Genomic DNA, 27,998 nt, shown 5'->3' on the forward strand with positions numbered 1-27,998 from the left:
GGGAGAGGTACTGGATGCTATGCTGAAAAATTGGTAACTCTACCTTAAAAAAAACAGCCCCTGCAGAGCCCCAGATACCCCCAAATCAATTTGACGGACCTCGGAAGGATGGAAAGCGGAGTCAACCTCGAGCCAGCTACCTGAAAACCCAGCTTCTGCCGGGGATCAAACTCAGCTCGTGAGCAGAGCTTAGGACTGCAGTACTGCAGCTTTAACACTCTGCGCCACGGGGCTCCTCCAGCAGCTTGGAGAATACATTTAAAGTTGCTTTTTCTCTACCTCCCTCAAACATCTGACGTCACTCACGTCTTACAGCTCTCAAACATCTGACGTCTATTCCATGTGGCTCTTACGTTAAGCTAGTTTGGCCACCCCTGGTCTACTACCCCATGCCTACCACCTCTCTGCATATCACACCTAATCCAAGCACACCTGCAATCGTCATTCACCTGTTGGTCATCTGCCTGCTACTGTCATTCGGTTTCTGCAATCGCTCCACTCGCCAAGATGAAAGGACAGATGAACTCACCTTCTAGCTGTATCTTTACACTCCATGGATCAACATCTGCTGGTGATCCTTGGCCCAAAAGAAATCCACTTCGCCTCAACCCGAGCCAGGGCATTTTCTGTCCTGGCCCCTACCTGGTGGAACAAGCGCCCATTGGAGATTAGGGCCCTGCAGGAACTGTTGCCGTTCTGCAGGGCCTGTAAGACAGAGCTGTTCTACCAGGCATTCAACTGAGGCGGTGGACATCTTGTTATTTTGTGGCCTCCCCGCCGCAAGAGCCCTGATGAAATAACTCTGTTGACCCATTTATCTTATACCGGCTGGGGGATGTATGGGAGGAGAGGAGGCAACTGATCCTGTGCAATGACGATCCTGTGAATTTAGGGGTAGGTGTTTGTGAGTTTCCTGCATTGTGCAGGGGGTTGGACTAGACGACCCTGGAGGTCGCTTCCAACTCTATGATTCTAAGAACTTCCTGACCGTTAGAGCGATTCCTCAGTGGAACAGGCTTCCTTGGGAGGTGGTGGGCTCTCCTTCCTTGGAGGTTTTTCAACAGAGGCTGGATGGCCATCTGACAGCGATGAAGATCCTGTGAATTTAGGGGAGGTGTTTGTGAGTTTCCTGCATTGTGCAGGGGGTTGGACTTGATGACCCTGGAAGTCCCTTCCAACTCTATGAATCTATATTCTATTAGGAAGAGCTTCCTAACCATTAGAGGGGTTCCTCAGTGGAACAGGCTTCCTCGGGAGGTGGTGGGCTCTCCTTCCTTGGAGGTTTTTCAACAGAGGCTAGAAGGCTATCTGACAGCAATGAAGATCCTGTGAAATTAGGGGGAGGTGTTTGTGAGTTTCCTGCATTGTGCAGGGGATTGGACTAGATGACCCTAGAGGTTCCTTCCAACTCTATGATTCTATGATACCACCAACTGCAGAATTGGAGGTTGTTTTCAGACAGTTATATTGTTTTATTATAGCAGGGGTGGGGAACCTTTTTTCTGCCAAGAGCCATTTGAATATTTATAACATCATTCACGGCCATACAAAATTATCTGCTTAAAAACACAGTGCTCCGCCAAGGGAGAACAATTCAGGCTGGCAAAATTTACGCAAATAATTGTTTTTCTATCTGAAGTCATGTGGGGAGAGCCTAATTTGGTGCACCTCCCCCCCCCCCTGGCCTGCCACCCTAAGCGAATGCCTAGGTCCAAGGCTTTTTTGTAGAAAAAGCCCAGCAGGAACTCATTAGCATATTAGACCACATCCCCTAATATCAGCATATTAGGCCACGCCATCTGGGATAATCAAGTGCAAACTGAACTTGTGGCAACTGGCTCCTACTTCCCACGCCTGCCACCCCTCCCTCCCTCTCTTCATGCGGAAACTGCAGCTGCTCCCAGCAGACCTTGAAAGGCACCCACGCACCCCAGCAGCAGTCCTTCACAATGCTCACCACTCAGGCTCCCTGAGGGCCAGACCAAGTGATCTCAAGGGCCGCAAACGGCCCTCGGGCCTGACGTTCCCCACCCCTGCATTATAGCAATCTTGATTTTAATTTTGCATTATTGATCATTGTTACCCACTCAGAGCCCATTCGGGAAATGGTGGCCTATAAATCGAATATAATAAATAAATAAATTATAAAAGTGAGTAGCGATGCGCAAAAGCTCTTACCCTGCCACACGTTTTGTTAAGAACATAACATAAGAACATAAGAGAAGCCATGTTGGATCAGGCCAATGGCCCATCCAGTCCAACACTCTGTGTCACATAAGAGAAGCCATGTTGGATCAGGCCAATGGCCCATCCAGTCCAGCACTCTGTGTCACATAAGAACATAAGAGAAGCCATGTTGGATCAGGCCAATGGCCCCTCCAGTCCAACACTCTGTGTCACATAAGAACATAAGAGAAGCCATGTTGGATCAGGCCAATGGCCCATCCAGTCCAACACTCTGTGTCACATAAGAACATAAGAGAAGCCATGTTGGATCAGGCCAATGGCCCATCCAGTCCAACACTCTGTGTCACACAGTGGCAAAAATGTTTATACATATATATACACACTGTGGCTAATAGCCACTGATGGACCTCTGCTCCATATTTTTATCTAACCCCCTCTTGAAGCTGTCTATGCTTGTAGCCGCCACCACCTCCTGTGGCAGTGAATTCCGCATGTTAATCACCCTTTGGGAGAAGAAGTACTTCTTTTATCTGTTTTAACCTGACTGCTCATCAATTTCATCGAATGCCCACGAGTGCTTGTATTGTGAGAAAGGGAGAAAAGTACTTCTTTCTCTACTTTCTCCATCCCTTGCATAATCTTGTAAACCTCTATCATGTCACCCTGCAGTCGACGTTTCTCCAAGCTAAAGAGCCCCAAGCGTTTTAACCTTTCTTCATAGGGAAAGTGTTCCAACCCTTGAATCATTCTAGTTGCCCTTTCGATGGTAGTGCTGTTTTCTATGGCTTGCTCTTTTCTACTACTACAACTTGCCGTAAATGAATGATGCGCTAACCATGGCAAGGATAACGGATGTAAAACATCACAAAAACCGAGAACCAGGGAAGTGGGAAGAAACTTCGGGGAGACGCTAAACGTGACAGCACGAACAGTTTGTCAAAAATGACAGTGTCAAATACAATTTGTTTTGAACACTTGCGGTTAAATCCATAACAACGAAATCTCCAACTAAAGCAATGTTGGCAGCGCAAGACTGTCACCCCCCGCCCTCTTTGGAGCAAAGGATTTGCGCCTTTGAAATGCATTCCTGCGACGTGGACCCACGGAACAGTTTATTAATAATGACTGCAGTCAGTTGGTTACAGAAAGCGACGCTTCTGAAGAGGAATGTTTCGCTATCTAAAACATGCGGGAAAACAAATATTCCTCTCACACCTTCCCAAATGGGCACCCCGGCAGATGATGATGTCCCGGGAGCCAGAATTAGGGAAGAGGGGGGAACCAGCGGTCCCAAGAAACCCTGCAGAAATTACTCTTTCAACCTTATGTCAGAATTGGTCCCAAGAATTCAGCCCAAAGTCCAAATATCTAAAGAGAAAGCTTAGCATTCCTTCATTTAAAACCATAAATCACAGAATATTCACTCGCCATAATTGACAGTAAAATCCCAAGCGGAATTAATATCCTTTTACTCTTCGCTCGCCGCAAGGCATTCCACAAGACGCAAGGATGACATCTCCTTTTAACAAGACCCGAAGATGTACGAGTCGTCCATTAGAACAGGGGTGGCCAACGGTAGCTCTCCAGATGTTTTTTTGCCTACAACTCCCATCAGCCCCAGCCAGCATGGCCAATGGCTGGGGCTGATGGGAGTTGTAGGCAAAAAACCTCTGGAGAGCTAGCATTGGCCACCCCTGCATTAGAACACTGCACACAACATATACAGCCAGTCTCTCTCCGCTCGAAGGTCACCTCCGATGGATCTTGAGAGACAATCAAAGCATCTGCCAAAAACGGAGTTAAAACGCCTCTTTCGGCCATAGCTTTGGCTCCAGAATACAAATGCAGGCAGCCCCAAACGATAAATGGAAATTGCTGTAACAAAGCCAAGGGTGAATGTCCCATTCACTTGGACGGCACCCAAGGGACATCAGCTCAGACACTAAGGACATCTCTTGATATAGAATCCACAGGGGCAATCCAATCAGCATAAACAGCGACGCTCTTAAAGGAACAAGTTGATTGCAGCATATGCTTTCTTTCATAAGCAAGGACATACATCTATCCAATGAAGCAAGGTTAAGGCTCATAATTCGTTCCTGTGTATCTTTAAGATGTCCCAAGATTCTCTGTTGTTGCTGTTGTTTTGCAGCGGGATAACAGGGAAGGCTCTGAGGAAATTGATGTCCTTAAACATTAACACTTTATCACTTGAAATCAATTTTTTTTTCATAAACAGGCACGAATTAGAAGAACGTTTATTCTTCATAGAGCCGACACTAACATCCAGCCATGATTAAGCGCCGACATTCCATGCAATCGAACCACAAGAACAAGAGGCGCAGCTGTGCTCTAGAACGCCAATTTCCAAATGCGAGCAGACGCCCCATGCATCCATCTCAGGCACAGCCTTTAAGACCACTGTAATTACGAGATTTGGCTCAAGTCGAATCCCAGGACTTTCCCGCATTTTAATTTCCACCACTTGCAAGTTCCTGTCGCTTCAAGGTTCTTTTTTTCTGTTCCGCACGTGTCTTGCGCCCTCTAGTGATTGACTCAATATCACGCTGGTTTGTGCTCAGCACTACTCCCTCTAGGCTTAATCTGCTGGACGTAAACCGGTGTAATATCCAATTGACCACCAGAGGGAGCAAAACTCACAAAGAACAGAAAACAAAAGAAACTGGAACTGAGAATCATGGAAAGCCTGGAGGCAGACCCCATTCCCACCAGCAAAACCTCAGCAAGGAACCATCTTTCGGAAACAGAATCTGTACGTCCCAACAAGGGTTGGAATTCTAGCAGGAGCTCCTTTGCATATTAGGCCACACACCCCAAATGTAGCCAATCCTCCGAGAGCTTAGAAAAAAAGAGCCTTGTAAGCTCTTGGAGGATTGGCTACATCAGGGGGGTGTAGCCTAATATGCAAAGGAGCTCCTGCTAGAATTCCACCGCTGGTCTCAACAATCATACCATCTGACACGTTTCCTTCACCATAAGCCACATCAGATTAGGAAAAGCATTATCCTACCTTTTTCAGCTTGCTGCTCTTGGTGCCCACGAAAGCCAGAGAGTGGTTCTTGTAGACATACGCGATGACCGACGTCATCCTGTCCCGATCTTCTGTGAAGATGGGGAGACCCCGTACCATCTCCGATACTCCAAGAGGGGCATTCATATCCAGGCCACAGAAATTATCATCGATGGTCAACAGCTGAGAACAAGAAGATAAAAGAAGGAAATGCTTTAGGGGCCATGCCAGTCCGCTGAACCCATTGGACTGCCTTCTAGAGCATAGCCCGGGGGTGTCAAACATGCGGCCCAGGAGCTGAATTAAGCCCCCGGAGGGCTCCTATCAGGCCCTCAAGTTTCTTGGGGCTCTTGTCTGCTTCCTTCTCCCTTTCTCTTGCTTCCTTCTGCATCTCAGCTTGCTTTGCCAGGCTTGCTCAATCGCACAGGAGCTACAGCAAAAAACCTCGATTTTCTCCACTGGTTGAGGTTCCTCCCCCTCCTGGTCCCCTGGGGAGGGAGGGAAAGAGCCAGCGCTTCCCTTGCCCAATTCCCTGGATCCCGTGGGAAAAATACAAAGAAAGCACCTTTAGGACCAACATGTTCTAATGTTTTAAGGTTTTTTCTTAATGTAATAGTGTTTGTCTGTGTCCTTTAAAAAGTTTATATCTCTGCTACCTAATCTTAAATAGCCACACATGTGGCCCGGCCCAACATGGCCCAGCCCGATAAGGTCTCATTTATGTCAGATCTCATAACAAATGAGTTTGACACCCCTGGCATAGCCAATTGGTCCAGCTAGCTTAGTATTGGCTACTCAGGTAGAGATTCACCAGGGTTTCAGTTGGAGAAAAGTTACATACGAACATACAAAGCTGCCTTGTACTGAATCAGACCCTTGGTTCATCAAAGTCAGTATTGTCTACTCAGACTGGCAGCGGCTCTCCAGGGTTTCAAACTGAAGTTTTTCACACCTATTTGCCTGGACCCTTTTTAGTTGGAGATGTCGGGGATTGAACCTGGGACCTTCTGCTTACCAAGCAGATGCTCTACCACTGAGCCACTGTTATTACCCTTTAACTGGAGATGCCAGGGATTTAACTTCATGTTGTCCTCATGACAGGAATGTCCTTGACCACTGAGCAAAGAGCATGGAGAAATGATGACTGAGGGGTGTGTGCAATTGCTGTGTACAATTCTGGCCACTGTACGACAAAAAGGATATTATAGCATTGGAAGAAGTGCAGAAAAGGGTAACTAGAATGATTAAAGGTTTGGAACACGATCCCTATGAAGAAAGGTTGAAACGCTTGGGGCTCTTTAGCTTGGAGAAACGTCGACTGCGGGGTGACATGATAGAGGATTACAAGATTGTGCATGGGATAGAGAAAGAAATACTTTTCTCCCTTTCTCACAAGACAAGAACTTGTGGGCACTCCAGGAAATTGGTGAGCAGTTGGGTTAGAATGAATAAAAGGAAGTCCTTCCCCCAAAGGGTGAGTAACACATGGAATTCACTGCTTGGGAGATGGTGGCAGCTACAAGCATAGCCAGCTTCAAGGCGGGATTGGATAAGCATATGGGGCAGAGGCCCATCAGTAGCTATTAGCCACAAGGTTTAGATGGAACTCTGTCTGGGTCAGTGACGCTCTGTATTCTTGGTGCTTGGGAGGGGGGGCAACACTGGGAGGGTTTCTAGTCTCCTGACCCCACTGGTGACCTCTTGATGGCACCTGTTGTTGTTGCTGTTGTTATTACCACTGTGTGACACAGAGTGTTGGACTGGATGGGCCACTGGCCTGATCCAACATGGCTTCTCTTATGTTCTTATGTGACACAGAGTGTTGGACTGGATGGGCCACTGGCCTGATCCAACATGGCTTCTCTTATGTTCTTATGTGACACAGAGTGTTGGACTGGATGGGCTACTGGCCTGATCCAACATGGCTTCTCTTATGTTCTTATGTGACACAGAGAGTTGGACTGGGGGGGCCACTGGCCTGATCCAACATGGCTTCTCTTATGTTCTTATGTGACACAGAGTGTTGGACTGGATGGGCCACTGGCCTGATCCAACATGGCATCTCTTATGTTCTTATGTGACACGGAGTGTTGGACTGGATGGGCTACTGGCCTGATCCAACATGGCTTCTCTTATGTTCTTATGTGACGCAGAGTGTTGGACTGGATGGGCTACTGGCCTGATCCAACATGGCTTCTCTTATGTTCTTATGTGACGCAGAGCGTTGGACTGGATAGGCTACTGGCCTGATCCAACATGGCTTCTCTTATGTTCTTATGTGACACAGAGTGTTGGACTGGGGGGTCACTGGCCTGATCCAATATGGCTTCTCTTATGTTCTTATGTGACACAGAGTGTTGGACTGGATGGGTCACTGGCCTGATCCAACATGGCTTCTCTTATGTTCTTATGTGACACAGAGTGTTGGACTGGATGGGCTACTGGCCTAATCCAACATAGCTTCTCTTATGTGACACAGAATGTTGGACTGGGGGGGGGGGGGCACTGGCCTGATCCAACATGGCTTCTCTTATGTTCTTATGTGACACAGAGTGTTGGACTGGATGGGCTACTGGCCTGATCCAACATGGCTTCTCTTATGTTCTTATGTGACGCAGAGTATTGGACTGGATGGGTCACTGGCCTGATCCAACATGGCTTCTCTTATGTTCTTATGTGACACAGAGTGTTGGACTGGATGGGCCACTGGCCTGATCCAACATGGCTTCTTTTATGTTCTTATGTGACACAGAGTGTTGGACTGGATGGGCCATTGGCCTGATCCAACATGGCTTCTCTTATGTGACACAGAGTGATGGACTGGATGGGCTACTGGCCTGATCCAACATGGCTTCTCTTATGCTCTTATGTGACACAGAGAGTTGGACTGGGGGGGCCACTGGCCTGATCCAACATGGCTTCTCTTATGTTCTTATGTGACGCAGAGTGTTGGACTGGATGGGCCACTGGCCTGATCCAACATGGCATCTCTTATGTTCTTATGTGACACGGAGTGTTGGACTGGATGGGCTACTGGCCTGATCCAACATGGCTTCTCTTATGTTCTTATGTGACGCAGAGTGTTGGACTGGATGGGCTACTGGCCTGATCCAACATGGCTTCTCTTATGTTCTTATGTGACGCAGAGCGTTGGACTGGATAGGCTACTGGCCTGATCCAACATGGCTTCTCTTATGTTCTTATGTGACACAGAGTGTTGGACTGGGGGGTCACTGGCCTGATCCAATATGGCTTCTCTTATGTTCTTATGTGACACAGAGTGTTGGACTGGATGGGTCACTGGCCTGATCCAACATGGCTTCTCTTATGTTCTTATGTGACACAGAGTGTTGGACTGGATGGGCTACTGGCCTAATCCAACATAGCTTCTCTTATGTGACGCAGAATGTTGGACTGGGGGGGGGGGGCACTGGCCTGATCCAACATGGCTTCTCTTATGTTCTTATGTGACACAGAGTGTTGGACTGGATGGGCCACTGGCCTGATCCAACATGGCTTCTTTTATGTTCTTATGTGACACAGAGTGTTGGACTGGATGGGCCATTGGCCTGATCCAACATGGCTTCTCTTCTGTTCTTATGTGACACAGAGTGTTGGACTGGATGGGCCATTGGCCTGATCCAGCATGGCTTCTCTTCTGTTCTTATGTGAAACAGAGTGTTGGACTGGATGGGCCACTGGCCTGATCCAACATGGATTCAGTGAGAGCTCACAGGAGTGCAGTTCCCTAACCTTTCTGAGAGTTCCACCTCCTCCTTCCCACCTTGCCCACTGAATAGTAGGTGCAGCTGCATAACAATCCCTGGATGAGCTCCACCACCTTTTTTTCTACAAAACGACCCCTGATCAGAATCATTCAGAGTCGCCTTATACTGAATGAGGCCACTGGTCCATCAGAGTCAGTATTGCCTCCTCAGACTTTCAGGGGTTTCCCCGGGTCTCAGGCAGAGATCTTTCAGATCACCCCCTACCTGGTGCTGATGCTGGGAATTCAGCGCTTTTATTTTGTATCAGGAACTCCTTTGCATAGAGGCCATGGTGGATTTTGTTCTCCGGCTCACATTCGTTCATTCTCGCACACGGCAGAACACGAAGCACGCTCATGTCATCTCGAACACTCTCGGTGGGAACCGGGGGGAAGGCGGCTTGCACTTCCCGTACTTAGTTATCTAACCTTCACGCCACAGCTATTCCTGCCTTATTCCGACTGAATTATCTGCCTCGCTGTGAAGGCCCCGAGGTTACGACGCGGCTCACAGCTGCCATGCACTCCAAATGCATCCACACAAACAACCGTCTTGGCACACAACGTACACAGCACTTCGGGAAATGTTCTGTTTCTGCTTTCGGGGGGGAAAGAAGAAATAAGAACAGCTCATGTTCTTCAAGGTAGGGGGGCAAGAGCCGCTGTGATTTCTTAGAAGCTTAAAAACAGCAGCTGGCGGAGTCTGTGTTACCTCCCCACCAAAAAAAGTGAAGTCCTGCTAACAGGGAAATGAACACAGAGCAACTACTTTTAAAGTTTTGAACAATGATGCTCAGAAACATGGTAGGGGCTGTGAAGCATTCTCTTTGAGAGGAAATCTTATTACCCAGTCCTATAGCCGGCTAAACTGAGGATATAGGACTTTGGTCACAGGGCTTTTTTTGTAGCAAGACCCTCCTTTGCATATTAGGCCTCACCCCCCTGATGTAGCCAATCCTCCTGGACCTTATAGGAGGCCCTGGAAGAAGAACCCTATAAACTCCTGGAAGATTGGCTACATCTAGGCTTCCCAACCCTCCCGCCCTGGCGGGGGACCCCAGGATTTACAGCCTCTTCCCCCGCTCTCCAAAAAAACGGAAGCAGGGGGAGGGGGGGAAACGGCGCCAAGGAGCATGGCGAGCCACCCCATCTCGGAGGAGCAGCTTAGGTGAACCAGACAAAAGGCGGCAGCAGCGCAGCGCCGTCGCCTGCTCCGCCTCTGAGGTAAAATCAGAGAAGGGGAGGGTGGAGGCAGGCCAGGAGCATGGCGAGCCGTGAATCTGGGTCCTTCTAGGACCCGGACTCGCGGCTCGCCATGCTCCTGGCCTGCCTCTACCCTCCCCTTCTCTGATTTCACCTCAGAGGCGGAGCGGAGCGGGCGACGTCGCTGCGCTGCCACCTCTTCTCCGCTTCACCGTAGCTGCTCCTCTGAGATGGGCTCAGCCTGAGCCCATCTCGGAGGAGCAGTTACGGTGAAGCGAAGAAGAGGAGGCAGCGCAGCGGCATCGCCCGCTCCGCTCCGCCTCTGAGGTGAAATCAGAGAAGGGGAGGGTAGAGGGAAGGAAGACATTTAAAAAGGTGTGCCGTCGCTTGAAATGCGATGTCCAAAACTCCCGTTGGGGTTTAGTGATGCTTGTCACACCCTTGCTCCTAGCTCCACCCCCAAAGTCCGCAGAGATTTCTTGAATTGGACTTGGCAACCCTAGCTACATCAGGTGGGCGTGGCCTAATATACAAAGGAGCTCCTTCTACAAAAAAAGCCCTGTTCAGGCCACACCTCCCTGATATAGCCAATCCTCCTGGAGTTTACAATAGGCCCTGTACTGAGCCCTGTAAACTCTTGGAAGATTGGCTACATCAGGCGGGCGTGGCCTAATTTGCAAAGGAGCTCCTGCTAGAATTCCACCAGAGAACAACTCATTTGCCTAAGCCACACCCCCCCCCGACATCACCGGCAGGTAGACTCAATTACGTCAGCTCAGCGTCTACCTTAAAATGCTTCTTGAATTAAATCATTGTTTTCATAAAACCTGACTCCCCTCATACTTTTTAAATAGCTTTCTCCTATGTGGCCACAGCGGCAGGATGAAGAGTCCCACCGGTCTGCTTCACATGTTTCGGTTATTTTCTCCTTTTTTGAGTGGGGAAAAATGTTAGAAAGTTTGTCATATCTTACGAGTTCAACAAAATTCTCACAGTGGGGTTTGTTTTTTTTCTTTTTGGGGGGGGGGGGTTAAGAAAGAGCACAATAAAATACAGAGGTTCCAGAGCTCTGCTCCTGCGAGCCCCTGCCCCAAATGCGACCTCTGTGTTTGTTAAGTGTCATCAAGTTGCGTCCAAATTAACATGACCCCATGAAGAAGAAGACTGCGGATTTGCACCTCACCCTTCTCTCTGAATCAATCTCAGAGTGGCTTACAATCTACTCTATCGTCTCCCCAAACAACAGACACCCTGAGAGGTGACTGGGGATGAGAGGGCTCTCCCGGAAGCTGCCCTTTCAAGGACAGCTCTGTGACAGCTATGGCAAACCCAAGGCCATTCCAGCAGCTGCAAGTGGAGGAGGGGAGACTCCAACCCGGTTCTCCCAGATAAGAGAGCTCTGGCTGACCCAAGGGCATTCCAACAGCTGCAAGTGGAGGAGTGGGAAATCAAACCCGGTTCTCCCAGATAAGAGAGCTATGGCTGACTCAAGGCCATTCCAGCAGCTGCAAGTGGAGGAGGGGGGAATCCAACCCGGTTCTCCCAGATAAGAGAGCTCTGGCTGACCCAAGGCCCTTCCAGCAGCTGGATGTGGAAGAGTGGGGAATCAAACCTGGTTTTCCCAGATAAGAGAGCTCTGGCTGACCCAAGGCCATTCCAGCAGCTGCAAGTGGAGGAGTGGGGAATCAAACCCGGTTCTCCCAGATAAGAGAGCTCTGGCTGACCCAAGGCCATTCCAGCAGCTGCAAGTGGAGGAGGGGGTAATCAAACCCGGTTCTCCTAGATAAGATGGAAAAGCTTGTGCATTTTAGCTCTAACTAACTGAGCCTGCTTCGGCAGGGAGGCCGGGGTATAAATAAATTATTATTATTGTTATTATTATTATTATTATTATTATTATTATCTTACACTCCGTTGTGCTTTTCATTTGACATATCCCTGTGCTGCCTCTCCATCCAAGCAAGGACTCCATTCCATAGACATACATTCAGTTTTGTAGAAAAATAGGTGGTGGAGCTCATTAGAATAACTCATTAGCATATGCCGCCTCCCTCCCCCCAGCCAAAAGCAACCCGGGGCAAGAAAAGAGAGCCCCGGGCGAGTGAGACCTGCCTGGGCTGGCTAAAGATCCAGCCAGCCCAAGCAGGCCTCACTTGCCTGAGGCTCTCCTGGGCCTCCCCCCCTCCCCAGTCAAAAGGCCAGCAAGCCACCTATCATCCATAAGAAGTGGTGAAAGGGTGGCATGGGCTTCTCCAGGGGTTAATGAGGGCTGCTGGGGGTGTGTCTAGGATTTTGGGTCACATCTAGAGGTCTAGAGGGTGGAATCTGGGGAGGGAAAATTGTGGAGGGAAGGGACCTCAGCAGGGGGAACGTAGGGGAGCCATTTTCTCCAGGGAAACTGATCCCTGAAATCTGGAGACCGTTCATACCTATAGGTCACCACTTGGAGGCGGGAAGAAGAAAAGAAGAAGAGAAGAAGACAACAACTGGATTTATATTCCCATCCTTCACTCGGAGTCTCAGAGCGGCTTACAACCTCCTTCCTTTCCCCCCCCCACCCCCACCCCTACAACAGACGCCCTTTGAGGTAGGTGGGACTGAGAGAGCTCTCCCAAAACCGTTCTTGAGAAAGAAGCTCCAAGAGAACTCGTGAATGACCCAAGGGCAGCCAGCAGCTGCGTGTGGAGGACCGGGGAATCGAACCCAGTTCCCCAGATCAGAGTCCACGGCTCTTAACCACTACACCACAGCTGGTGGTGTAAGCCCAATGAATCCCACCGGAGTAACGCTGCATAGGACAGATCCGCGGGCTGCAATACAAATTGGCTCGTGCTCTAGAGAGACGCAATCTTCAAAGGCGTTGCGGTGGGAATGAGGGTCTCATTCTCAAGGTCTCCCGCATCTAATCGGCTGCTGCCTTGGCCCCCTGCTCCCGCGAGGGACCCCTCTTAGGATCCCGCGCCAAGCGGGGATTAAAACCGTGACGTTGGGGATCCTTCAGCTGCCAGGAAACAGCTCGAGAGAATCGCCAGCTTCCGGCAGATAAACAGAAGCCTTGGCGGTAAAGTTGGCTTCCCGTAGTCCCTGCTGTCCTTTCAGCATCTGCTTTCAACCTACCTCTCCTGTCATTGCAACGGCTGCCAAATCCACATTTTGGGAGGGATCCTAGCCGAAGGATTAGCGCCCTCCCCGCTCCCCCTCTCCTCCTCGCTTTCACTTTGGCAGCCTCCTCAGGCCAGGCGGTTATTTAACGGAGTCTCTTTTCAAAGGAGACCCTGCCCTGGAGACCCAGGGCCGCCACTGGTCAGCCGTAACTCTCTTTATTCCTTGGCAGGAACTTTGGTTCTCCGAAAGCCATTCTTCGGCTGCTCAGCTACGCAGAGCAGGCCTCCAGTGAGAGAAGAAGAAGAAGAAGAGGAAGAAGAAGAAGAAGAATTATACCTCACACTTCTCTCTTGGTCAGAGTCTCAGAGCGGCTCACAATCTCCTTTATCTTCTTCCCCCACAACAGACACCTTGTGAGGTGGGTGGGGCTGAGAGAGCTCTCCCAGAAGCTGCCCTTCCAAGGACCACTCTGTGCAGGAGTGAAATTCTAGCAGGAGCTCCTTTGCATATTAGGCCACGCACGCGTGATGTAACCAATCCTCCAATTGCTTACAAAAAAGAGCCTTGTGAGCTCTTGGAGGATTGGCTGCATCAGGGGTGCGCAGCCTAATATGCAAAGGAGCTCTTGCTAGAATTCCACCTCTGACTCTGTTATGGGTGACCCAAGGCCCTTCCAGCAGGTGCCAGTGGAGGAGTGTGGAATCAAACCCGGTTCTCCCAGATAAGAGAGCTCTGGCTGACCCAAGGCCATTCCAGCAGCTGCAACTGGAGGAGTAGGGAATCAAACCCGGTTTCTCCCAGATGAGAGTGCTCTGGCTGACCCAAGGCCATTCCAGCAGCTGCAAGTGGAGGAGTGGGGAATCAAACCCAGTTCTCCCAGATAAGAGAGCTCTGGCTGACCCAAGGCCATTCCAGCAGCTGTAAGTGGAGGAGTGGGGACTCAAACCCGGTTCTCCCAGATAAGCGAGCTCTGGCTGACCCAAGGCCATTCCAGCAGCTGTAAGTGGAAGAGTGGGGAATCAAACCCAGTTCTCCCAGATAAGAGAGCTCTGGCTGACTCAAGGTAATTCCAGCGGCTGCAAGTGGAGGAGTGGGGAATCAAAACCGGTTCTCCCAGATAAGAGAGCTCTGGCTGACCCAAGGCCATTCCAGCAGCTATAAGTGGAGGAGTGGGGAATCAAATCTGGTTCTCCCAGATAAGAGAGCTCTTGCTGACCCAAGGCCATTCCAGCAGCTGCAAGTGGAGGAGTGGGGAGTCCAACCCGGTTCTCCCAGATAAGAGAGCTCTGGCTGACCCAAGGCCATCCTAGCAGGTGCAAGTGGAGGAGTGGGGAATCCAACCCAGTTCTCCCAGATAAGAGAGCTCTGGCTGGCCCAAGGTCATTCCAGCAGCTGCAAGTGGAGGAGTGGGGAATCCAACCCGGTTCTCCCAGATAAGAGAGCTCTGACTGATCCAAGGCCATTCCAGGAGCTGCAAGGGGAGGAGTGGGGAATCCAACCCGGTTCTCCCAGATAAGAGAGCTCTGGCTGACCCAAGGCCATTCCAGCAGCTGCAAGTGGAGGAGTGGGGAATCCAACCCGGTTCTCCCAGATAAGAGAGCTCTGGCTGAGCCAAGGCCATTCCAGCAGCTGCAAGTGGAGAAGTCGGGAATCAAACCCAGTTCTCCCAGATAAGAGAGCTCTGGCTGACCCAAGGCCATTCCAGCAGATGCAAGTGGAGGAGGGGGGAATCAAACCCAGTTCTCCCAGATAAGAGTCCCAGATAAGAGTCCACACGCTTAACCACTACAGCAAACTGGCTCTCACTGATGCCTCCTGTAAACCAAGTCACAGTCCGACAGAGCTTAAATTGGGCCATATCAGAATCCTAGCCGAAGCCAGGCACTGCCGTTGGCAGGCACCAGGTGATACCTACATCTATGAACAGGGTTCTTTTGGTTAAAAAACCCCCAGCAGGAACTCATTTGTATATTAGGCCACACCCCCTGACATCAAGCCAGCTGGAACTGTGTTCCTGTGTATTCCAAAAAAAGCCCATTCTATGAACATACAAAGCTGCCTTCTAGTGAATCAGACCCTTGGTCCATCCTGACCCTTTTGTTGTTGTTCAGTCGCACAGTCCAGTCCGACTCTGCAACCCCCTGGACAAAGTCCTGCCAGGCCCTCCTGTCTTCCTCCATCCTCTGAAGTCTGCTCAAATTCATGTTAGTGACATCAGTAACGCTGTCCAGCCATCTCCTCTTTTGCCGTCCCCTTCTTCTTTTGCCTTCTGTCTTTCCCAGCATCAGGGTCTTCTCCAGGGAGTGCTCCCTTCTCATTTGATCCTGACCCTTGGTCCATACCAATTCAAACCCTTCGTCCATCACTGTCTACTCTGACCAGCAGGGGCCCTCCAGGCGATCAAGCAAAGGGGTTTCCCATCATCTGCTACCTGATCCTTTTAGTTAAAGATGCCTGGGATTGAACCTGGGACCTTCTACACACCAAGCAGATGCTCTGCCACTGAGCCATGGCCCCTCCGCCCTGAAGCTGCCCTATACTCAATCAGACCCTAGGTCCATCAGACCCCTGGTCCCCCCCCAATGAAGAAGACCCTTGAATACATTAAGCTGCCCTGTATTAAATTGAACCATTAGCTCCAAGGTCTCAGGCAGAGGTCTTTCCCATCACCTCCTGCCTCGTCCTTTCTAACTGGAGATGCCGGGGATTGAAACTGGGACCTTCTGCACACCAAGCAGATACTCTGCCACTGAGTCACAGCCCCACTTCATGGCTCTCCTGGATCTCAGGCTGAGGTCTTTCCCATCACCTACCGCTTAATCCTTTCAGCTGGAGATGCCGGGGATTGAACCCGGGACCTTCTACACACCAAGAAGATACTCTGCCACTGAGCCACAGCCCCACTTCATGGCTCTCCAGGGTCTCAGGCAGCGGTCTTTCCCATCCCCTATTGCCTGGTCCTTTCTAACTGGAGATGCCGGGGATTGAACCTGGGACCTGCGTGCCTATCAGATGTTCTGGTCACAGCCCCTTTAAGAAAATAACTATCCCCCAATAATAATAATAATAATAATAATAATAATAATAATAAATTTTATTTGTACCCCGCCCTCCCCTGCCGAAGCAGGCTCAGGGCGGCTAACAGTGCGGTGACCAATGGTGCACCAAGCAATAAAACAGTTACATTATGAACAGTTACGTTATAAACATTAAAATTAAGCATTAATTAACCTTAAAACCCATTAAATCAATTAACTAAAACAAGTATAATACTATCATTGACGCTATCTGATTAGTACTGATGGCGGATTTTCTTCGTTGTTGATTTATACTTCAATCATTCATAAAAGCTAATTTAAAAAGGGTGGTCTTGCAGGCCCTGCGGAACTGAGCAAGGTTCCGCAGGGCCCGCACCTCCTCTGGGAGTTGGTTCCAGAGATGTGGGGCTGCGGCCGAGAAGGCCCGAGAGCGGGTATTCTGTAGTTTAATTTGTCTTGGCCCAGGGGTAGTCAGTCTGTTCTTTCCTAGTGACCTCAGTGCTCTCTGGGGTTCATACGGGGAGAGACGGTCCTTCAGGTAGGCTGGTCCTCGGCCATATAGGGCTTTAAAGGTGATAACCAGCACTTTGTACTGGACCCGGTATACAATCGGCAACCAGTGCAGTTCGCGTAGCCCCGGCCGTACGTGCTCCCATCTTGGGAGACCGAGCAGTAGCCTGGCTGAGCCAAGGCCATTCCAGCAGCTGCAAGTGGAGAAGTCGGGAATCAAACCCAGTTCTCCCAGATAAGAGAGCTCTGGCTGACCCAAGGCCATTCCAGCAGATGCAAGTGGAGGAGGGGGGAATCAAACCCAGTTCTCCCAGATAAGAGTCCCAGATAAGAGTCCACACGCTTAACCACTACAGCAAACTGGCTCTCACTGATGCCTCCTGTAAACCAAGTCACAGTCCGACAGAGCTTAAATTGGGCCATATCAGAATCCTAGCCGAAGCCAGGCACTGCCGTTGGCAGGCACCAGGTGATACCTACATCTATGAACAGGGTTCTTTTGGTTAAAAAACCCCCAGCAGGAACTCATTTGTATATTAGGCCTTTCTCCGTATATGCCAGGAGGGGCCAAACTTGCTTAACGTAAGAGCCACATAGAATAAAAGTCAGAGGAAGGAAGGAAGGAAGGAAGGAAGGAAGGAAGGAAGGAAGGAAGGAAGGAAGGAAGGAAGGAAGGAAGGAAGGAAGGAAGGAAGGAAGGAAGGAAGGAAGGAAGGAAGGAAGGAGGGAGGGAGGGAGGAAGGAAGGGAGGAAAGAAGGAAGGAAGGAAGGAAGGAAGGAAGGAAGGAAGGAAGGAAGGAAGGAAGGAAGGAGGGAGGAAGGAAGGGAGGAAAGAAGGAAGGAAGGAAGGAAGGAAGGAAGGAAGGAAGGAAGGAAGGAGGGAGGGAGGAAGGAAGGGAGGAAAGAAGGAAGGAAGGAAGGAAGGAAGGAAGGAAGGAAGGAAGGAAGGAAGGAAGGAAGGTTTTTTTGGCCACTGCGTGACACAGAGTGTTGGACTGGATGGGCCGTTGGCCTGATCCAACATGGCTTCTCTTCTGTTCTTATGTGACACAGAATATTGGTCTGGATGAGCCATTGGCCTGATCCAACATGGCTTCTCTTCTGTTCTTATGTGACACAGAGTGTTGGAATGGATGGGCCATTGGCCTGATCCAACATGGCTTCTCTTATGTTCTTATGTGACACAGAGTATTGGACTGGATGAGCCATTGGCCTGATCCAACATGGCTTCTCTTATGTGACACAGAGTGTTGGACTGGATGGACCATTGGCCTGATCCAACATGGCTTCTCTTATGTTACACAGAGTGTTGGACTGGACGGGCCATTGGCCTGATCCAACATGGCTTCTCTTATGTTCTTATGTGACACAGAATGTTGGACTGGATGGGCCATTGGCCTGACCCAACATGGCTTCTCTTATGTGACACAGAGTGTTGGACTGGACGGGCCATTGGCCTGATCCAACATGGCTTCTCTTATGTTCTTATGTGACACAGAATGTTGGACTGGATGGGCCATTGGCCTGACCCAACATGGCTTCTCTTATGTGACACAGAGTGTTGGACTGGATGGGCCATTGGCCTGATCCAACATGGCTTCTCTTATGTGACACAGAATGTTGGACTGGATGGGCCATTGGCCTGACCCAACATGGCTTCTCTTATGTTCTTATGTGACACAGAATGTTGGACTGGATGGGCCTCTGGCCTGATCCAACATGGCTTCTCTTATGAAGAAAGAAAGAAAGAAAGAAAGAAAGAAAGAAAGAAAGAAAGAAAGAAAGAAAGAAAGAAAGAAAGAAAGAAAGAAAGAAAGAAAGAAAGAAAGAAAGAAAGAAAGAAAGAAAGAAAGAAAGTTGAGGGAGGAGGGAGGGACGGTGGAAAGAAAGCAACTTTAAATACATTCTCCAAGCTGCTAGCTGGCTTGGCTTGGGTAAGTGATTTTAAAGAGAGGAATGCTTTCTCCAAGCCGGACAAGACAGTGGGGCTTCAAGAGGCACACAATATGAGTGAAGGAGCCACTGTTGGCTCCCGAGCCAAAGTTTGGCCACCCTGGGTATATGCGGTTCCACCTCCTGTGGTAGGCATTTTGTGGTTGTGCCCCCATCACCGTGTGTCCCACCAGCTCAAAGAGGTTGGGAGCACTGGACTAGAATCGGGGGACTAGAGAGCCAAACTTCTTGTGCTCCCACTCAAGAGCTCCAAGCTCTTGTTCTCCTGTGGATGGGGACACTGGTTGCTGAAGGAAATCACAGGACTATTCCTTGGTGTGTCCAGACCAAGCAACTTGCTTAATGTAACAGCCATGCAGAATAAATGTCAGAGGTTTGAGAGCAGCAGGACATGAACATCAGATGTTTGAGCAAAGGGAGGGAGAGAGAGGAAGAAACGAAGGAAGGGAGGGAGGGAAGGAGGGAGAGAGAGAGAAGAAGGAAGGAAGGAAGGAAGGAAGGAAGGAAGGAAGGAAGGAAGGAAGGAAGGAAGGAAGGAAGGAAGGGGGAGGGAGGGAGGGAAGGAAGGGAATGGGAGGGAGGAAGGGGGAGGGAGGGAAGGAAGGAAGGGAATGGGAGGGAGGAAAATAGATGGGGGAAGGAGGAGGGATGGAGAGGTGGAAAGAAAGCTAACTTTAAATGAATTCTCCAAGCCAGGAAGGAAGGAACGAAGGAGGAAGGAAGGAGGGAGGGAAGGAACGAAGGAAGGGAGGGAGGGAAGGAGGGAGGGAGGGAGAGAGAGGAAGGAAGGAAGGAAGGAAGGAAGGAAGGAAGGAAGGAAGGAAGGAAGGAAGGAAGGAAGGAAGGAAGGAAGGAAGGAAGGAAGGAAGGAAGGAAGGGAGGGGGAGGGAGAGAGAGAAAAGAAGGAAGGGAGGAAGGAAGGAAGGAAGGAAGGAAGGAAGGAAGGAAGGAAGGAAGGAAGGAAGGAAGGAAGGAAGGAAGGAGGGAGGGAAGGAGGGGGGAGAGAGAGAGAAGAAGGAAGGGAGGGAGGAAGGAAGGAAGGAAGGAAGGAAGGAAGGAAGGAAGGAAGGAAGGAAGGAAGGAAGGAAGGAAGGAAGGAGGGGGAGGGAGGGAAGGAAGGGAATGGGAGGGAGGAAAATAGATGGGGGAAGGAGGAGGGATGGAGAGGTGGAAAGAAAGCTAACTTTAAATGAATTCTCCAAGCCACTGGCTGGCTTGGCTTGGTTCTGCCGTATGCTGACTGGTAAGATAAATGCAGCCAGGCTGGGGAGTCGTCGTGGGGCAATTGCAGCCTAATTGCACGCCGCGTGTCATCCCTGCACACACCTCAACGGTTACCGTGCAATTACATGCCACCATGTCCAAGTTGACAATGTGGTTACAGCCACTTTACCAATTACGGGGGAGAGCTGCAAACCCTGCAGCTGAGAGGGTTTTTCTCTCCGATGTAATCGAGGCACGAACGGGAGAATGAAGTTCCTCAAATTTACACGGACTTGTTGCAGCAGCTGTTTGGATTTTGGTTTTGACCTTTCTATTACAGCGCCGGATCAAGGACGGGCGTCAAGTTTCCAGAGAACCAGAGAATGTTAATGCACCACAGACTTCCACGCCTGTCTTTCCTAGACCACACTTCCCGACACATGGCTCTGGGCAATAACAGACCACGGCCCGCGTATCGTAAAAATGTGCAATTTCCTGGAGGGAACATTGTAATTCTTACAGCCCCAAAGGTTTCCTTCCTGATGCTTCAAACAGACTGTTCACATTTACAATTCACAAACTAAAATAAAAGGGATGCTCCTTAGGTACGTCTGATCTGAGGTTCCATTGTCATGGGTCTGTGTCATGATCCTGGGCCTAGTGAGGCCTGTAGGCGCCAGGGAAGCCTGCCTAGGAGTACTGGGGAAAGCTTACATTTCCCAGGATCCCCTCTGTCCCTCTGATTGGGTAGCAAGGTTTTGGAGGGAAACGAGCCCAGGGAAGGATGGGGCCTGGGAGGAGAACATAAAAGGGCCAAGCCCAGGCAGGGGGGTGTTCTTTTCCTAAGAGGCAGAGCTGAGGAAGGCTGCTGTAAGGAAGAGACCCTTGCCCTGTGAGGTAGGGTGAGTAGGCCCAGGTCTGACTGAGACATTAGGGACAGTAAATTCAGATGTGTTAGGGCAGGGGTGTCAAACTCATTTGTTATAAGGGCCGGATCTAGGCTTCCCAACCCCCCCCCCCGCCCTGCCGGGGGACCCCTGAATCAGCAGCCTAATCCCCCGCTCCCTAAAAATCTGATAGCGGGGGTGGGGGTGGAACGGCGTCGTGTCTCTTTCCCTGCCTGGTTTCAAGCTTCTCCCTTCCTCCGAGTTACAAAGACCCACCCACCGCCGGCCTGCTATTCGCTCCAGTCTGGCCTCCCTTCGCGAGGTGCATGCTGGGACTTGTAGTCCTTGCATCCTCTCACGTCTGCTGAGCATTATTCTCTATGTGGAGATTGATTCTCATAGGGTATAATGGGGAATTGATCTGGAGGTTTCGGGGGCTCTGGGGGGGCTGTTTTTTGAGGTAGAGGCACCAAATTTTCAGTATAGTATCTAGTGACTCTCCCCAAAGTATCTCCCAAGTTTCAAAATGATTGGACCAGGGGGTCCCATTCTATGAGCCCCAAAAGAAGGTGCCCCTATCCTTCATTATTTCCTAAGGAAGGAAGACATTTAAAAAGGTGTGCGGTTCCTTTAAATGTGATGGCCAGAACTCCCTTGGAGTTCAATTATGCTTGTCACACCCTTGTTCCTGGCTCCGCCCTGATGTCTCCTGGCTCCACCCCCAAAGTCTCCTGGCTCCTCCCCCAAAGTCCCCAGATATTTATTGAATTGGACTTGGCAACCCTAGCCAGATCTGACATAAATGAGACCTTGATGGGCTGGGCCATGTCAGGTTGGGCCATGTGTGTACCTATTTAAGATTAGGTAGCAGAGATATACATTTTATAAAGAACGCAGACAAACACAAATGTATTTTTTAATAAAACTTAAAATGTGCTTAAAACATTAGCACTCATTGGTCTTAAGGATGCTTTCTTTGTATTTCTCCTATGGGATCCAGGGAACTGGACAAAGGAAGCTCCGGCTCTTTCCTTACTTCCCCAGTGGACTGGGCGGGAAGGAGCCTCAGCCAATGCAGAAAATAGAGGTTTTGCTCTGTAGCTCCTGTGCAATTGAGCAAGCCTTGCAAAGCGAGCTGTGATGCAGAAGGAAGCAAGAAAAGAGGGAGAAGGAAGCAGACGGCAGCTAGTTGCTCAGGGGCCTGATTTGGCCCCCGAACTGCATGTTTGACACCCCTGCGTTTGGGCACTGGTTTATTTTCCCTTCACCCCTTTTACTGTTTAATGCACCTTGCTTGCTATATTGCACTGACGGATCTTTTAAAACAAACCTTTTTTCCCCCTGTTGTTCCCTCTGCCTAGTCCTCACGCTAGGGTTGCCAATCCCCAGGTGAGGGCAGGGGATCCCCCGGTTTGGAGGCTCTCCCCCCACTTCAGGGTCGTCAGAAAGCGGGGGGGAGGGGAGGGAAATGTCTGTTGGGAACTCTGTTATTCCCTATGGAGATTTATTCCCATAGAAAATCATGGAGAATTGATCCGTGGGTATCTGGGGCTCTGGGGGGCTGTATTTTGGGGTAGAGGCACCAAATTTTCAATATAGCATCTAGTGCCTCTCCCCAAAATACCCCCCAAGTTTCAAAAAGATTGGACCAGGGGGTCCAATTCTATGAGCCCCAAAAGAAGGTGCCCCATCCTTCATGATTTCCTATGGAAGGAAAGAATTGAAAAGGCGTGCCGTCCCTTTAAATGTGATGGCCAGAGCTCCCTTTGGAGTTCAATGATGCTTGTCACAGCCTTGATCTTGGCTCCACCCCTAATGTCTCCTGGCTCCACCCCCAAAGTCCCCAGGTATTTTTTGACTTGGACTTGGCAACCCTACCTCACGCCTATGATTTGGCTTAAGCTAAAAGAGGCCTGAGAGGCTTGGGAGGGAACTCTGGGCCTTCTAAAGAGGAACCCTTAACCCAGAGTGGTGGCAGCAATTGGTAATACCTCCCTGAGTCGTGACAGTCTGTCTATGCCAGGGGTGGCCAAACTGTGGCTCGGGAGCCACATGTGGCTCTTTCACACATATTGTGTGGCTCTTGAAGCCCCCGCTGCCCCATTGACTACCTTCAAGAAGGCATTTAACTTAAAGTTGCTTTCTTTCCACCTCTCCCTCCCTCCCTCATCTATTTCCCTCCCTCCCTTCCTGTTTTGCAGCTCTCAAACATCTGACGTTCATATCTTGTGGCTCTCAAACATCTGACATTTATTCTATGCGGCTCTTACACTAAGGAAGTTTGGCCACTCCTGGTCTATACAACAGACTTCTGTTGGTTTTGTCAGTTCCCATTAAAGAACCTCGGCAACTACAGTTAGATATGGATGCTGACAGTTTTATGTTAGGGAGTTCTGATCAATGAACTACAGTTCCCATACTTCCTTGGGAATTAACTCTTGGCACCTGGACCTCCGTCTTTTCAGAGGTCATTTGCACAGAAAAGGTGAACTTGAACCTTTGGTTGCTCTGTGTTACTTGTGAGTAGAGATGCCAAATCTCAGGTGGGAGCAGGCCTTCCCGCGCTTCAGAGTCATCAGAAACGGGAGGGGGAGAAGGGAAATGTCTGCTGGGCACTTCATTATTCCCTATGTGGAGATCGATTCCCATAGGGTATAATGGAGAATTTATCTGGGGCTCTGGAGGGTTTTTTGTTTTTGTTTTTTTGGTAGAGGCACCACATTTTTAGCATGCCATCGGATGACTCTCCTCAAAATGCTCTCAAAGTTTCAAAAAGATCGGACCCGGGGGTCCAATTCTGTGAGCCCCAAAAGAAGGTGCCCTATCTTTCATTATTTCTAATGTAGGGAAGGCATTTAAAAGGTGTGCAGTTCCTTTAAAAGGGATGACCAGAACTCCCTTTGGAGTTCAACTGTGCTTGTCACAACTTTGCTTATGGCCACAGGAGTGAATTCACTGCCACAGGAGGTGGCGGCGGCCACAAGCATAGCCACCTTCAAGAGGGGGTTAGATAAAAATATGGAGCAGAGGTCCATCAGTGGCTATTAGCCACAGTGTGTGTATATATAGATTTATATATATATATACTGTGTGACACAGAGTGTTGGACTGGATGGGCCATTGGCCTGATCTAACATGGCTTCTCTTATGTTCTTATGTGACACAGAGTGTTGGACTAGATGGGCAATTGGCCTGATCCAACATGGCTTCTCTTATGTTCTTATGTGACACAGAGTGTTGGACTGGATGGGCCATTGGCTTGATCTAACATGGCTTCTCTTATGTTCTTATGGCTCCACCTCCAAAGTCCCCAGATATTTCTTAAATTGGACTTGGCAGCCCTAGAGTCTATATGAAACAAGGCTTTTCTTGTAGCAAGAGCTCTTTTGCCTATTACGCCGCACACCCCTGATGTAGCCAATCCTCCAGGAGCTTACAGGACTCTTAGTACAGGGCCTACTGTAAGCTCCAGGAGGATTGGCTGCATCAGGGGTGTGTGGCCTAATATGCAAAGGAGGTCCTGCTGGAATTCCTTACAGGGCTCTTCGTACAGGGCCTACTGAGAGCTCCAAGAGGACTGGCTACATCAGGGGTGTTGTGGCCTAATATGCAAAGGAGCTCCTGCTACAAAAAAGCCCTGTTTATGAAAAGACTTTCAAAAGCCGCAAAATAGTTCTGCACGCCTCCCCCCCCCCAACATATAATGCTTTTTCTAAGACAACTAGCACAATATGGAGTAACACCATTTGATGTCTACTGAAGGCAGTGGACTTATTCTGCTTAGGACAACAGTGGAAGAAGCCATGTTGGCTCCGCACTGGATCAGACTAGGAAGAACTAACTGGAAATCCATAAACTGCACATCTGCTGTAGTCACCGATCCTGCCGCAGTGGATCTGTTTTGTTATAAGATGTAGTAACATGTGGTTTTAACTACTGTCACCGACAAGGGTTGCCACCTTCCTGGGGGGTCTGAAGTTTTCCTAGAATCACACGTGATCTCCAGACGGCAGAGATCAGTTACCCTGGAGAAGCAGAAGCTCTGGGAGATACTCTATGACGGGGTGGCCAAACTGCAGCTCGAGAGCTACATGTGGCTCTTTCACACATATAGTGTGTCTGAGAGCCAAGTGGTGAAGTGTGCGGACTCTTATCTGGGAGAACCAGGTTTGATTCCCCACTCCTCCGCTTGCAGCTGCTGGAATGGCCTTGGGTCAGCCAGAGCTCTCTTATCTGGGGGAACCGGGTTTGATTCCCCACTCCTCCACTTGCAGCTGCTGGGATGGCCTTGGGTCAGCCAGAGCTCTCTTATCTGGGAGAACCGGGTTTGATTCCCCAGTCCTCCACTTGCACCTGCTAGGATGGCCTTGGGTCAGCCAGAGCTCTCTTATCTGGGAGAACCGGGTTTGATTCCCCACTTCTCCACATGCAGCTGCTGGAATGGCCTTTGGTCAGCCAGAGCTCTCTTATCTGGGGGAACCGGGTTTGATTCCCCACTCCTCCACTTGCAGCTGCTGCGATGGCCTTGGGTCAGCCAGAGCTCTCTTATCTGGGAGAACCGCGTTTGATTCCCCCCTCCTCCACTTGCAGCTGCTGGAATGGCCTTGGGTCAGCCAGAGCTCTCTTATCTGGGAGAACCGCGTTTGATTCCCCCCTCCTCCACTTGCAGCTGCTGGAATGGCCTTGGGTCAGCCAGAGCTCTCTTATCTGGGGGACCCGGGTTTGATTCCCCACTCCTCCACTTGCAGCTGCTGGAATGGCCTTGGGTCAGCCAGAGCTCTCTTAACTGGGAGAACCGGGTTTGATTCCCCCCTCCTCCACTTGCAGCTGCTGCAATGGTCTTGGGTCAGCCAGAGCTCCCTTATCTGGGAGAACTGGGTTTGATTCCCACTTCTCCACATGCAGCTGCTGGAATGGCCTTGGGTCAGCCAGAGCTCTCTTATCTGGGAGAACCGGGTTTGATTCCCCCCTCCTCCACTTGCAGCTGCTGGAATGGCCTTGGGTCAGCCAGAGCTCTCTTATCTGGGGGAACCGGGTTTGATTCCCCCCTCCTCCACTTGCAGCTGCTGGAATGGCCTTGGGTCAGCCAGAGCTCTCTTATCTGGGAGAACCAGGTTTGATTCCCCCCTCCTCCACTTGCAGCTGCTGGAATGGCCTTGGGTCAGCCAGAGCTCTCTTATCTGGGGGAACCGGGTTTGATTCCCCCCTCCTCCACTTGTACCTGCTGGAATGGCCTTGGGTCAGCCAGAGCTCTGGCCAGGGGTCCTTTTGTAGAAAAATAGGTGTTGGAGCTCATCCAGGATTGCTATGCAGCTGCACCTACTATTCAACGGACAAGGAGGAGGAACTCTCACAAGGAGGAGGAGGAACTCTCAGAAAGGTTCAGGAGCTGCACTGCTGTGAGCTCCCACTGAATCCAAGGCCTGGCTCTGGCTGAGGTTGTCCTTGAAAGGGCAGCTGCCGTGAGAGTCCGCTCAGCCCCACCCACCTCACAGGGTGTCTGTTGTGGGGGAGGAAGGGAAAGGAGATTGTGAGCCGCTCTGAGACTCCGATTCAGAGAGAAGGGCGGGGTATAAATCGGCAGTCTTCTTCTACTGCTGCTACAATGCCATAGAGTCCACCCTCCTCCAGAGCATCCATTAACTCCAAGGAAACTGATCTTTGTAGTGATAAAAGGAAGTACTTGTTCAGCCAAAGGGTGATTAACACATGGAATTCACAGCTACAGGAGGTGGTGGCGGCTACAAGCATAGACAGCTTCAAGAAGGGATTGGATAAGCATCTGGAGCAGAGGTCCATCAGTGGCTATTAGCCACAGCTTATCATTGGAACTCTCTGTCTGGGGCAGTGGTGCTCTGTATTCTTGGTGCTTGATGGGGGGGCACAGTGGGAGGGCTTCTAGTGTCCTGGCCCCGCTGATGGACCTCTTGATGGCACCTGGGGTTTTTTTGGCCACTGTGTGTCACAGAGTGTTGGACTGGATGGGCCATTGGGCTGATCCAACATGGCTTCTCTTATGTTCTTATGTGACACAGAGTGTTGGACTGGGTGGGCCATTAGCCTGATCCAACATGGCTGCTCTTATGTTCTTATATCATGAGATGAGTTGTGATTCCAGGAGACTGATAGGTTCCACGTGGATGCTGACTTTCCTAATTGGGCAAAGAAGCTTTTTCTTTTGAGCCCGTTTTGGGGAAGGGCAGGATGGAAATACAAATTCACTTTGCTCAAGCAAAGGACATCTTGGGTAAAAAAAAAAGCCGGGAGACATTTTAAAAGATCCATCCAGCTGCTCCAGCTTCTTCACAGATCATGTTTGCGGAAGGAAGAGGAGGACGAGGAGAAGAAAGAGGAGGAGGAGAAGAAGAGGAGGAGGAGGAGGAGGAGGAGGAAGAGAAGGAGAAGAACAAAGAGCAGCAGGAGGAGAAGATATTGGATTTATACCCCACCCTCCTCTCTGAATCAGAGACTCAGAGTGGCTTACAATCTCCTTTACCTTTATCCCCCACAACAGAGGTGGGTGGGGATGAGAGAGCTCTCCCAGAAGCCGCCCTTTCAAGAACAACTCCTACGAAAGCTATGGCTGACCCAAGGCCATTCCAGTAGCTGCAAGTGGAGGAGTGGGGAACCAAACCCAGTTCTCCCAGATAAGAGAGCTATGGCTGACCCAAGGCCATGCCAGCAGCTGCAAGCGGAGGAGTGGGGAATCAAACCCGGTTCTTCCAGATAAGAGTCTGCACACTTAAGCACTTAATTTAATCTGGCCAATTATCTACCTGCGATAAAGACACTGGTACAATTCCAAGGCAGCCCTTTTCGGTGCCCCATGGCTTAATATCCAATCAAAGTCTTCTGTTTCCTTCTGTTCTGGTCGCATTCCATTCCTCTGTAATTCTGCACCACACTGGGCCAGCGTGTGACCTTGACATCCAAGTTCACCTCTGCGGAATGTCACCTGGGAAAGACACGGGTCTCTTTCTCATCCTCTCTTTCAGCTATACCCCTACACACACACCAACCTCAAACTAAAGGCAGGTGTGGCGGGAAAGCTGGCGCAAAGACAGTCTTTCCTGAAGAGCAATTAGCATAATTATTATTTTGTTTTGCAAGCAAGA

The 27,998-nt window shown here is 50.1% G+C and overlaps 1 protein-coding gene across 1 annotated transcript in view; it reads right to left on the minus strand.

Annotated features, from left to right (window-relative positions):
- The window catches only part of PLXNA4 (plexin A4), a 930,623-nt gene that overhangs the window by 878,813 nt on the left and 23,812 nt on the right, over positions 1 to 27,998 (minus strand). Inside the window, exon 2 of the mRNA XM_060246008.1 lies at positions 5,219 to 5,401. Coding sequence (XP_060101991.1) covers positions 5,219 to 5,401 — 183 coding nt within the window. The remainder of the gene's footprint in view (positions 1 to 5,218; positions 5,402 to 27,998) is intronic.

This window comes from Heteronotia binoei, chromosome 8 (assembly GCF_032191835.1).
Source record: "Heteronotia binoei isolate CCM8104 ecotype False Entrance Well chromosome 8, APGP_CSIRO_Hbin_v1, whole genome shotgun sequence".
Lineage (NCBI taxonomy): Eukaryota > Metazoa > Chordata > Lepidosauria > Squamata > Gekkonidae > Heteronotia > Heteronotia binoei.